The sequence below is a fragment of the Microcebus murinus genome, chromosome 8, assembly GCF_040939455.1.
Source record: "Microcebus murinus isolate Inina chromosome 8, M.murinus_Inina_mat1.0, whole genome shotgun sequence".
Taxonomy (NCBI): domain Eukaryota; kingdom Metazoa; phylum Chordata; class Mammalia; order Primates; family Cheirogaleidae; genus Microcebus; species Microcebus murinus.
The window spans coordinates 3,729,573-3,743,259 of NC_134111.1; the positions used below are offsets into that span (position 1 = coordinate 3,729,573).

Below are 13,687 nucleotides of genomic sequence, written 5' to 3' on the forward strand. Positions count from 1 at the left end.
ATTCAGCCACATAATTCTCAACTTAGCTTTTTGGCAGACATGATCAATTGACTGGAGCTGATACAAAAAATGAAACTTCTTTCCTCTCAGCTATATTTTAAATGGATGTCGAAGAAAGAAAATCATTTAGAAATTCTAGAAATTTTGTCTGATCTGTGAAAGATTGTATGACTGATTTGTCATTTCATTACAGAATGATGTCCGAGTCAAATTTGAACATAGAGGAGAAAAAAGGTAAGGAAGGAAACATCATTTGTTAATCAATTGATTTAATCAAATGTATTCTAATTAAGCTATTAAAGGTTCTTTGATTTGAATGAAGTTTCATTGTTTACAAATTAAAAATAGGGGAATCCTTACTAATGTATAACATGAGTTTATTTTCAAGATAGAATCTATCAGAATTCAGGCTACACATTAGGAATTATTAATGTCTTTGTAATATTAGGAAATAAATGAGGTCTGCATAATGCAGCCTTTAAATATTACAATATCCTTTTTTTTTACTCAGTGCAAATTAAATATATTTTCCCTTATCATAATTGTATCATCCCTCCAAATACTATACAGAATTTATGTATGTGGACTTAACATTCACAGTTTTGCTTATTCTCAAGAGACCTCAGTGCTATGACATGGATTTCATTAGTAATGTTGAGGAAGGTGAGTTGGAATAGTGGCTGCAAACTGTTTAGTAGAGATGTAAACCTTGCTTTCCACTTGGTGTCTGTGTCTCAGGGCAAAGTGGTGGTGGTGGTGGTAGTTGATGACAAAGTTGGTAACAAGACCTAATAGGAATTAGAGAAAATGGACTATTAGTGTCTCACTGAATTAATTTAATGAAAAGTCTACTAGTTTTAAGGACTTTAAAGTGGCTCACAAATCATATAACTTGAAGATGTAAACATATTTTACATTGAGAGGTTTAAAAAGACCAAATATTGTCACAATTTACTATTATACAGAACTATTGTCCAATTTACTTTTTCTATTTAAGATTCTTTTATCAATATTTTTCCAATTTTTACATTTATCTGGCACTATTTTGTGAGCACTTACTATTAAATATATGCTAGGGCAGGCCCTGGAGGGATAATGTGAGCAAAGCAGACATGGTCTCTCCCCTTGTGGGGCTTGCAGTCTACTCTGGCTGTCTCCCAGCTTTAGGTGCATGCTCTATAGGAGCAGCACAGGCCAATCCTTTGGGATATGGGAAGAAAACACAAGAATTTTAATTCATTTTAAAATTGTAACCTTTTAAAATATTTATTTTGGAGGTACTTTTATGACTGTGTGCCCAAAAATGTTGAGTTGATAAAGATACAGAAATCAAAATTTGAATCCCCAAAGAATAGCTTTATTCTTTTTAACAGCTTCATTACATTCTTTTGTGCAGATTTCACATAGTTAAGTCACTTTTCCTCAGTGGACATTTTACATTGCTCTTTAACAATTCATGTGACAGTTTCAGTGCACATTTAAAACTTCAGAAAATTTTGAAAATTTCCTTTTAAAAATTTTTATTAGGATAGAACAAACTTCAGAGTTTTCAAATTTTGTGTTGAAAATTTGTGCACTTGATCAAAAATGAGCTGTTGTAGTGTTTAAGTAAAGTGAACATTTACATAATTTTTACTTAATTTTATATCTAACAAGAGGTAACTGTTGCAAGTATATTACTTAACTTTGTCTAAGAAAATAAAATATTTTTAAAATTCTGTCTATATAGAATCCTTCAGTTCCCCAGACCAGTTAAACTGGAAGATCTAAGGTCCAAGGCTAAAATTGCCTTTGGGCAGTCTATGGATCTGCATTATACCAATAATGAGGTAAATATGTAGAGTTTAACTTTTAGTAGTTCTCATTTTGGAAAGTACTGTGTTCATTTAAGAGAATTCATTTAGGACTGTTATGTTTTTATTTTTTTTATTTATTTTTTTTTTTTAATTTATTTTTTTTTAATTACTGTTCCATATATAAAACTGAACTGTATTATGTTTTTATTTAGGGATTGATAAATATATGGTATATTGGAGGAATGAAATATCACTAGTAAATTTAACTGGTTGAGATAGATTTTTTTCCTTTGTGGAAAATAATAGAAGGTGCTACTGTACAAATAACCGAAGGATAATTTGTTATAGGAGAAAATATATGTATTACTTGTAAGTTTGCTGTTTATTTATATTTCATTTTATATATATATTATATATATTTTTTTATTATGTACACTTTTGATGAACTGTCTTTTTGTACTTTACACTTGGCTACAGACAGTAGAGCTTTGGTAGTCAGAAAATTTAGTTAGAACTTAAAGGATTGTTTTAATGTTGGTTAGGACTTGATTAGATTATTATACTGATGTTTAGGGGTCAGTACATGTGATCTTGAGGGCTTGCTTGGTACTGAGGAGCTATGTGTTGTGGAGAAACCCCTTTTTAATCTTGTAAAATTAGGATTGGATTAGATGATCTCTGAGGTTTCTTTTAGTTGTTGAAATCCTAAAATTTATAGGACAATTTGGTTTTTTAATCTTCAGAAAGTGTTTATTGAATTTTTCAGGCTGTGACATGAATTGCAGCTCCTCATGGAGTAGACTTTGTAGACCTGTGGTAGAAGCAGACAGTTAATAAATGAATTGCTTAAATATATGAAATTATTTGAAGGAAATGCATAAAGTATTGTGACAAAAAATAAAAGCAAGGGCAGTAGGTATCCTATATATAGTGTTAAGGAAGAACTAACTGAGGTGGTGATATTCATTCTGAGACGTATGAAAAGCCAACCCTACAAAGAGGTTCGGGGAAAGAACAGGGCTGGTAGAGAGAGTGGCTTGAAGGTGGTACCTACCAGCAATCTTAAGATGGAAAAGACTTACATGTTTCAGGAATAGGAAAAGTACCAGTAAGGATGGCGTGACAATGGAGAGTTTAGTAAAAATTAATGTGAGAAGACATGTGAAAGTGCTTTGCAAATGTTAAAGCATTGTGCAAATAAAATTGTTTGAAGATATTATATTTCAAATGAATTATTGTTAATTTGAAGCTAAAGAAAATGCTGATGTAGCTTGTCTAAAGAAACCACTTACACCTCACTCAGAGATGAAAATATTTTGATAAGCAAAAATCTATATTCTAAATAATATACCTGAATGATGTGATGAGTACAGTACTATAGTAGTACCTTGAAATTTAATTTTCAGATACTTTTTAGGGTTTCCAGTTAGTTGTAAACACATCATGTTGGCTATTCCTATCTTAGCACTTACTATTTCTTTTTGTGCTGGCCTGATTTCCAGCTGCTCCGAGGGCTTTCCAGAGGTGTGGCCATGGGAATTGAAGTACATACAAGGAGGAGGGGAACAGGAACTGGGTCTCAAAGGTGGGGGGTGGGTGTAGGGATGGATGGACTCCACTTGCCCACAGTGGTAACTTGCTGATAATGTACCCTTCATGGACCTCCCTTTCTTTCCCTGTCTTCTCGATTCCCCTACAGTGTTTCCTAGTATCTTTTTTTCATAAATGACTTGAACTTGAATCATTATCCCCAAAGTATGATTCAGGGAAACCGGAAGTATCTTTTTTTTTTTTCCTTGGTCTAAAATTGTGTCACGGAAAACTTTGGGAGGCCAAGGCAGGCAGATTGCTCGAGGTCAGGAGTTCAAAACCAGCCTGTGCAAGAGCGAGACCCCGTCTCTACTAAAAATAGAAAGAAATTAACTGGCCAACTAAAAATATATAGAAATGGTGGCACATGCCTGTACTCCCAGCTATTGGGGAGGCTGAGGCAGTAGGATCGCTTGAGGCCAGGAGTTTGAGTTTGCTGTGAGCTAGGCTGATGCCACGGCACTCACTCTAGCCTGGACAACAAAGCAAGACTCTGTCTCAAAAAAAAAAAATTTTTTTTGTTTTATATCAAAATACTAAGGGGCGGGTACAGATTTTTTTTTAGATGGCTTGAGTCAGGGCTATAAATGTGCACATCACCTGAATAGTGTTCATTGTACCTATTAGGTGGGTTTTTGCCCCTTGCCTCTTCTCTCCTACCCCTGCTTGATTTCTATATTGTCTTTATCGGTAGTCAGCCTAGTAGATCTGTCAACAAAACAAGGTTAATTTGGCATGATTTATCCATTTTATAATTGTGCTAGCTCCTGGAATTGCTGTTTCTGATAAGAGTTATTTGTTTATGTGATTTTTTCTGGGGTTTTCTTGAGGATTGACATCAAGCTAACTGTAGTTTCAAGAACTCTTTCCCATTTTCTAAAAATAGAAAATTTCTCCATTTTTAGTTTATTTTTCTCTTGCTTTCTGAAGGATTTCGGTGAGTGGTTCTGCCATTATATTTGGGTGGCCTCTTGGCAGGAATGTGGTAGAGGTATCATTCAGATAAGATTACATTTAAGATTTCTTGCAACCATGAGATTCTGTAAGAATCTGTGGTTCTTCTGTAAGTTAATTGTGTCCTGATTCATGTGACACATCGTCCCAAACCACATACATGATCTTGAACATTGTGAGTACTAGAGAAAATCTTATACGGACAGGATGTTAATTTTGTGAACCTGCACACAAGCAAATAACTAATTTATTTATACTTCATGTTATTCTACTTCTATAAATACTTTTTTCTAGTGTAATATAAATTCCTCTGTTCAAAATGAATTGCTATTCTATAAACTTCCAGTTTGTTAGAATTGAAAAACCAGGAAATTTAAGCTAGGATTGGTTGGATTTCTTAGTTTGGCTCCTCTTTACCTAATAAGGTGGCTTTTTTTGAGATAGAGTCTTAGTCTTACTCTGTTGCCTGGGCTAGAGTGCCCTGGCATCAGGGTAGCTCACAGCATCCTCAAACTCCTGGGCTCAAGAGATCCTCCTGCCTCAGCCTCTTGAGTAGCTGGGACTACGGGCATAGTGGCTAATTTTTTCTATTGGCCAGTTAATTTCTTTCTATTTTTAGTAGAGGCGGGGTCTCACTCTTGCTCAGGCTGGTTTTGAACTCCTGACCTTGAGCAGTCCTCCTGCCTCAGCCGCCCAGAGAGCTAGGATTACAGGAGTGAGCCACTGCGGAGGCCAGGTCGCTTTGTGTATCTCTTTGAGCGTGGTGTTGTAGGGGATGAATATGGAGGTGTTCGGGCAAAGTGAAGATTTTCTAAAATTGTTCCCATTTTAGATGAGTGGAGCTGGAAAACCTTTTTATGGGCTATTTCCATACTTCACTGTATAAACTCAGGAAGATAATTCACTTCATTCAAATTTAAATTCTATTTAAGGTGTTCTTAGACTCAATTTTAAGTTTCCTTTCCAGAAAGGGTTTATATCAACAAACAACTTATTTATCACAAATAAGTCAAGGGAAATAGATTTCACGAATGAGGGTGAAATGAATTCACCAAGCAGGAAAACATTCTGTGATTTATTTAGTATAATTTAGATAAGCTGGGACTTGTTCTTGACTCGTAGTCCTCATTTTACAGCTTGTAATAGGTGATGTTAGAATACAGGTGGGATCACATCAAGACTGTAGACAGTGTCAAAGCTGCTGAAGGCGTTCTTCTGGGATGTCCACATTTTACAGCCAAAAACTGAAGAAGAGCAGAATCGTTTACATTCATATTTGGTTACTGTCATTTAAATTAGTGTTTTTTCCCCCCAAAGCAGCAGTATCTTGGAAAAGTAAGCAATCCAATTATAATTAAATATATAGTAAAGTAAGTATTAAGATCTTCCTCTCAAATGAAAATTTTAACAAATGTAGAATATGTTCACATGTTTTTATTCTGTCCCTCTTTCAATGAAATGGAATATACTTTGAAGTTATTGAAAGTCTTCTTAAGCTTTTAAGTTGACATATTTTGAAAAAAGGTATTGTGATTTTCTTAAATTGTGTGAATCACACTTTTCCTCATAGACCTCAGGTGCTTTTGTCCTGTATAACATCTGATCCATGACAAGACTGATGAAAGCAGATTCCACATTCGGTTTACTATGGGATGGCTAACCCATTTAGCTTATAGAGTGCACTGATCAAATCACCAGGCTCAGAGAGATGAACCCCAGGTGGGCAGTAGATTGCAGGTATATTACTAATGGCACCCCTCCATAACAGCTATCCTCCATGGTAGATGCTTAGGATGCTGGTATGTTGATGAGCACACTGGGTGAGAGTACAAATCTGTGGTTACTATTGGAAAAAGAACTATGAGTTGCATCTGTGCAGGGTCTAGGTGTGGTGGCTCATTCCTGTAATCCTAGCACTCTGGGAGGCTAAGGTGGGAGGATTGCTAGAGCTCAGGAGTTTGAGTCTAGCCTAAGCAAGACACCGTCTCTACTAAATATAGAAACAGTAGATGAGCATCATGGCCTATGCCTGTAGTCCCAGATAACTCTGATGGGTGAGGCAGGAGGATCACCTGAGCTCAGGAGTTTGAGGTTACAGTGAGCTATGAAGACACCACTGCATTCTACCTTGGGCAACAGCGAGACTCTGTCTCAAAAAAAAAAAAAAAAGTTGTATCTGTTCAGATGAAAAGATGATCTGTGTGTGTTCTTTAATTTTTTTTATGGTGACTATACTGTAACTGAAGCAGTATTATGGAAATATTCTAGAAAATTAATCTTTAAATGTATTTTATAGAAGAATATAATGATTAATAAAGCAAAAATTTAAAGCTTTATTCATATTTATTGTATGATTTTAGTAGTGGTAGGATGGGAAGAACAGAAAAGTCTAGATACATATACTCATTTAAACTTTCATGATAGTAACAAATCAAAAGTAATAGAGATGCTATGGAAGAATTTGACCCAGTGGCTGCATATTATTATTATGGCTGCATAATTCCTTATGTTCCTTTTTGTTTAGTTGGTAATTCCATTAACTACTCAAGATGACTTGGACAAAGCTGTGGAACTGCTAGATCGTAGTATTCATATGAAGAGTCTAAAGATATTACTTGTAATAAATGGAAATACACAGGTATGAATTGGGATTTTTTTTCCTAGTAAGAATTATAGGACTTATGCCTAAAAGTCAATATATGAAACATAGTTATATTCTGTAATCACTGATATATTTTCAATATCATTAAATGTAAATTTATACACTTTAATTGCTTTAGTTTAATATCCTTGCTCTGTAAAGCCAGAGTCACAATTATAAATAAGTATATTTTACATATGAAACAAATAGATACTGACAATTTGGGAAGAATTATGTTAGAATTAAAATTTCAAGGAGTAGAAGACTTGATAAGGCCCACAAACAATATAGAATAGCTAGATTGTATTTGTTAAGGGAGAGATTCTGTTTAAAGCCCCAAAGGGGAAGAATAGCAGTAATTGTCTTTTTTCCTTTGTAGGCTACTAATTTAGAACCATTGCCATCACTGGAAGGTTTGGATAACACACCATTGGGAGCAGAGAGAAAAAAACGGCTTTCTATAATAGGTAAAGCTAATGTCTAAATTATTAAATGGGTAATTTCTCAATTTCTTCTCCATCCTTTAATGTAGGGGCAGCACCTAAACATATTCCTGATAAATATCATTCTGTTTCTGTACTTTGTGTAATTTAACCAACTTAACTACATTTTAATATCTGATGTCCCCTGGAAATTCTTTTCAAGTATTATAGGATTAGTAATCTCCAATTTAATTTCTTTGTTTATGTACCCATGGTATTTAAATGTTTAACAAATTCAAACAAAACCTTGAAGAGGTTTTAATTGTACAAATAGAATAGAGGAAAAATTAAAAGAGGTAATTCTAGTATATTACAATCAATAGACTAGATTCTAAGTTCATGAGCCTTTCTCTATCTAGGGTTTTAGTTATCACCAAGAATGCTATCAAAATAAAGATTGTTAAGAATTTTCAGATTATGCTTTATTATTACTTTATTAGCATTCAGGTTTTATTTGCCATTAATAATGTATTGTTCTAATTAAGCTTGTGGTATAAAGAAATAAGGATCCTGTGTGCTATTTTTTAAGGAGGCTTTATTAGCAAGGCTTGGGCTAGGCAAAGATGCTCTAAACTCCCCCAGTTTTGTGCATCTTCTTCAATTTATATACGAACATTGATAATCTACATTTTTATATGATTAAAGCATTATATTGCTCAAAATACTGCTGGTATAAATGTTCTTAATAGAGAGGGCAATGGATATGATCATTAACAATACCATGAAAACATATATGAGGGATAGATTTGAAGGGGAAAAGTTGAAGATGAGAAACATGAATAGGGAGGAAGCAGGAGAGTGGGACAAGTAGATGTGGTTGGAAATCTAAAAAAGACTGGTCACAGAAGAGGGTTGTTAATAATGAAAGAGAAAGATTAAATTAGGATATGAACCACTGAAAAATATATGTATTATTCATCTTCTCTTTTGGTTCCCAGGAAAAGCTATTTTATGACCATTCTTTTCTAAGCGTCTGCCTTATATAAATCCTACTTTTGGTTTTATAAGTGCTAGAAATGTGAGCAGCAGAGATGCAAGTAAAATAAAAATGGCTTATCCTCATTTGGATATATTTTGATATAATTTTAAAATTTGGTGAAAGAACATTTGAGATACCTGAATTCAAATTCTAGCTCTCTGATTAACCTGAGACCAGTAAACTTGTCTTCATTTTTAAATCATGGGATTATTGTAGCAATAAATTGAGAGAACATTTGTAAAGTACATTTTATTTTTCAAACTAGAAAGCTTGACTACTATTAATTGTGCGTTTCTTATTCCCCATTTCTCATCCCATTGTAGTACCCTGTCGTTTTAAAATAAAAATATGCCAATTTGGGGCTGGACATGGTGACTCACGCCTGTAATCCTAGCACTCTGGGAGGCCATAGTGGGAGGATTGCTGGAGGTCAGGAGTTCAAGACCAGCCTGAGCAAGAGTGAGACCCCATCTCTACTAAAAATAGAAAGAAATTAATTGGCCAACTAAAAATATATAGAAAAAAATTAGCCAGGCATAGTGGCACATGCCTGTAGTCCCAGCTACTTGGGAGGCTGAGGCAGAAGGATTGCTTGAGCCCAAGAGTTTGAGATAGCTGTGAGCTAGGCTGATGCCACAGCACTCTAGCCTGGGCAACAGAGCGTGAGACTCTTTAAAAAAAAAAAAAAAAAAAATTAGCTGGGCATGGTGCCTCACACCTGTATTCCCAGCTACCCAGGAGGCTGAGGCAGGAGGATTGCTTGAGCCCAGGAGTTGGAGGTAGCTGTGAGCCAGGCTGATGCTATGGCACTCACTCTAGCTGGGGCAACAACAAAAAAACTGCCAATTCACTTTAATTGCACTAGACAGAATAAGCTTAAATGCACTAAAGTGGCATTTTGAATTAAAATTGCACTGATAACCTCAATCTTATTCTAATAAATATTCATGTTTGACTTCAGTGCCAGCATAAGAAGAAGCTAGAAACTGTAAAGTATTGAATTACTGGTCTTTTATTGGCACTTCTTTAAACTTTGAATGGCTTTGATGGATATAACCATTCTCTTTTTCTAGTATGTTGACAGTTATTCTCTTTAATTATTCTCTTTAACTCTCTTTGGGATGAGAATGTATGCTAGTGTATACATCTCAACTAATAGTACGTTGACATACTAACATCACTAACAAAAATTAAGAAAAATGAGTTGCCAAGTAAGGAGATGAAGTTTTCATAGCCTTTTTCTTCCCTATCTCCTTTTAGCATAATAAATCGAGTATATTGATCTTCTTTTATAAACAAGAGTATATGGAAGGCATAAGAATATTAGGGACTAACATGTTCATTGTGATTACAGTTGATACGAAGTCTAAATCAACCCTGACTCAAAGTTGAGCACCTAATCGTTTTACAGACTAGTACAGACAGTGCTCTCTTTTATGCACATCTCTTGGTAAACATTTTTCTCTTTTTCCCTATCTCATGAACAAGTGTTGGCATATGCTTACAATGACCCCTTTACATACGGCTAAAGCCTTTTTTGCTTTAAATTTGACCAGAACTTAAATGCTCTCATAATGTTCCCATATCTGTTGTATAGTTTAATTTTAATTTTATTTTTGGCCATTTTAAAGGACTTAATATAGGTTAATTTAAAAAAATTACAAGGAAAAGGGAGAAACTGTATTAATAATTATAGCATCATTTCCATGGAACCAGGTCAAATAAAATAGATTATTATCTCCTAAGAAATATGATGAATTAAATGAACTATCTTAAATGAATGTCAGATTCTCCATTTTTCTAAACTATGAAGAAATTAAAATTCCAAGAATATAACTTTTGCCACAAAAAACCTAATTTTAAGTACCCAAAAATAAAATCCAGGATTCCAAATTGAAGATAACCTAGTAGGAGCTAAATGACTAAGAAGTAATTCTCATTTTAGGTTTCCAAAGATTAAAGAGAGGGAATGGAAAGGATATCATGGAGCCAAGTGCGTAAAGCATATGTTCTTAGAATAATTTTACCATCCCAACACCCCTCACAAGTAAGGGATGTTTACTTTCACATGTTTATAGACGAGGAAACAGGTTCATGAAGATTGCGTAGCTCTCCCAAGACACAGCTGGTAGGTAAATAACTGGAACTGGAATTTAAACTGAGGGCTGATTGCAAAGCCCATGTTCTTTCACTACATCGTTATGCCTTTTATAAATTATATTAAAAGCTAACATATACTTGGGTATGAGTGACCTCTAGAAGTTCAGAAGCAGTGGCATTTATGGAAAAATCTACATGGTATTATCAGCCCATCAGCAGTCAGAAGACTCCATGCTACCTAGTAAGCATAAATGAATATTACAGTGAGGTTAATAACTATAGCAGGGTACAAATTTACAGAGGGTATAAAAACATTTGAGGTTTTATAATCATGAATATTCTGATAAATTTTTTTTTGAGACAGAGTCTCACTCTGTTGCCTGGGCTAGAGTGCTGTGGCATCAGCCTAGCTCTCAGCAACCTCAAACTCCTAGGCTCAAGCGATCCTCCTGCCTCAGCCTTCTGAGTAGCTGGGACTACAGGCATGCACCACCATGCCTGGCTAATTTTTTGTATATATATTTTTGTTGGCCAATTAATTTCTTTCTATTTTTAGTAGAGACGGGGGTCTCGCTCTTGCTCAGGCTGGTTTTGAACTCCTGACCTTATTAAGCTATCCTCCTGCCTCGGCCTCCCAGAGTGCTAGGATTACAGGCGTGACCCACCACGCCCGGCCCTCTGATACGTTTTTAATAAAAACAGAATTTAATTTGCTGAAATTATTATTGATATAGTTCAGAAATATAACCTATTAAAGCAAAAATTGATTTGTTTGCTGGTAATATAAATCATATAATTTTTCTCCTTTGAGGTTCTACTAGTAGAGATAGAAGTTCCCCTCCCCCAGGATACATTCCAGATGAATTACACCAGGTTGCCCGGAATGGGTCATACACTAGTATCAACAGTGAAGGAGAATTCATTCCAGAGAGCATGGACCAAGTAAGCAAAAGTTCAATGTTGTTTTTCATTTTATTTAAAGAGATGTCATCGGATCAATGTGATTTGGGAGGTACCTGGTTGTGTGTGTGTTTGTGTGCTACCTCTTCCTCCCAAATCTGTCTTCTTAACTGAACAAAATAGTAAAAATATATGAAAGTGCCCACTAATTTATGTGTACCTGTATGTGTTGATGTATAAAGAAGGCTGGAATAAAGCTGGTTTTTCTATATTTCTTATCTCTAAGTAAGTGAATGAATGATGAAAGCATTTGCTTTATAATCCTGGGGTTAATATTCAGGTTTTTTTAACATTTGAAAGAAAGCATAAAACCACAAATTTCAACTTTGTGAAACTGAGGTTTGTGAACTTTCTGAAACATTTTTTTAAATGCTTCAGTTTTTTTAGTATTGAAATGTTTTCATGACTTTGCTGTTATTTCCTTACCATTGCATTGGATGCACACACTACTGCAGTACTTCACCTTTTCTAATAATGTAGCAGTTACAGTGTCATTAGTCTTAATTTGGGTGGGGCTCTTGTTCAGTTTCAGTAAGCAAAATTATGTGAAGTATTTTAGTTTTTAATTAGTAGTCTATAGAGAAATATTTTTCTCCTAGGAAATTTTGAAGTTGTGGCCTATACAGGGGACATTTAAAAATGAGTAACTCTGGAGTGACTCCTATTAGGTATGGAGTTCTAAGATTATGGTGAGGGTTGTACAACTCTCAGAATTCTAAAAGCCTTTGAATTGTATACTTTAATTGGGTGAATTTTATGTTACATGGTTATATCTCAATAAAGCAGTTTTTTTAAAAGTAACTTTTCGTTCTATCAGATTGAATCATGATAGAACTCTTTATTTTCCTAGATGCTGGATCCATTATCTTTAAGCAGCCCTGAAAATTCTGGCTCAGGAAGTTGTCCATCGCTTGACAGTCCTTTGGATGGGTAATACTGACTGTAGTTTTTTTTTTTTTAATACATATGGGTAAATATGCATACAGATAGCATGTTGAATTACCAATAAATTTCTTTTGTACGTATTCAGAGGGATGTAAGTAATTGATATTTGTCAATAATGATGGCAAGTGAATTTTTCCACGATGTAGATAAATCCTTTAACCTCATGGGATTCAGTGTCTTTATTAGTTAAAATGGTAACTGATTGTAATATTTTGAGTATTCTTGCTTGCCAAAATTATGTCTTTGAAAGCAAATACAAACTGAGAAATTGTGTACATTTACTTTTAAAACTGTGTTTGTGAAACTGCTATCAGGCTGGGCGTGGTGGCTCACGCCTATCATCCTAGCACTCTGGGAGGCTGAGGCAGGAGGATCGCTGAAGGTCAGGAGTTTGAAACCAGCCTGAGCAAGAGTGAGACCCCGTCTCTACTAAAAATAGAAAGAAATTAATTGATCAACTAAAATATATATATACAAAAAATTAGCTGGGCATGGTGGCGCATGCCTGTAGTCCCAGCTACTCGGGAGGCTGAAGCAGGAGGATCACTTGAGCCCAGGAGTTTGAGGTTGCTGTGAACTAGGCTGATGCCAGGGCACACACTAGCCTGGGCAACAAAGTGAGAATCTGTCTCAAAAAAAGAAACTGCTAGCAAATTTTTCATTATGTTTGGTTTGGGAGATTTCTTGAGTTATTAATATTTCACCTGTTGAGAATTATGTTCCTTCTGGTACCAAGTTAGAAATAATTTACATTCTTGGTAATTGTGGCCCAGTGTATTAGTTGTCATTTCAAAAACTAAAGTTATTTTGTGAAATAGGCTGTTCAGGAAAAGGAGCAGTATCAAGTTGCTAATGATGAATTTTTTGTTACCAGTGCTCCCCCTCCTGGTCTCAATAGGACAGTGTTCTTGGTGGTCACCCTGTAGCATACAAAGTCAGTATTAAAATCTTTAGTTGTTTAATCTCCTCAGAGATTGCTTTATGGAAACAAATTCAGAAAAGATAACTAATGCTATGTGGAAATGTGCATTTAATTTTCTCTGATCCATGTATATGAAACTTCAGTGTCAATTTTTACCTCATGGTAGACATTTAAGAAATTGATTAGTAATAAGAAAGCTATATATTGAATACTCACTATTTGCAAAGCACTGTCCTGAGCACTTGTATACATTTGATGAGTGGAAATTATTACTTCCTTTTTATAGTTGCAGAACAGTCTCAGAAAATTGGCAGGGTT

The 13,687-nt window shown here is 34.9% G+C and overlaps 1 protein-coding gene across 2 annotated transcripts in view; it reads left to right on the forward strand.

Annotated features, from left to right (window-relative positions):
- Positions 1 to 13,687, forward strand: part of MAP3K2 (mitogen-activated protein kinase kinase kinase 2) — a 69,123-nt gene that overhangs the window by 29,771 nt on the left and 25,665 nt on the right. For both annotated transcript variants that reach the window (XM_020288543.2, XM_012739950.2), the window contains exons 4-9: positions 194 to 234; positions 1,730 to 1,829; positions 6,865 to 6,978; positions 7,361 to 7,448; positions 11,354 to 11,484; positions 12,353 to 12,432. In XM_020288543.2, the coding sequence (XP_020144132.1) occupies positions 194 to 234; positions 1,730 to 1,829; positions 6,865 to 6,978; positions 7,361 to 7,448; positions 11,354 to 11,484; positions 12,353 to 12,432 (554 nt within the window). The remainder of the gene's footprint in view (positions 1 to 193; positions 235 to 1,729; positions 1,830 to 6,864; positions 6,979 to 7,360; positions 7,449 to 11,353; positions 11,485 to 12,352; positions 12,433 to 13,687) is intronic.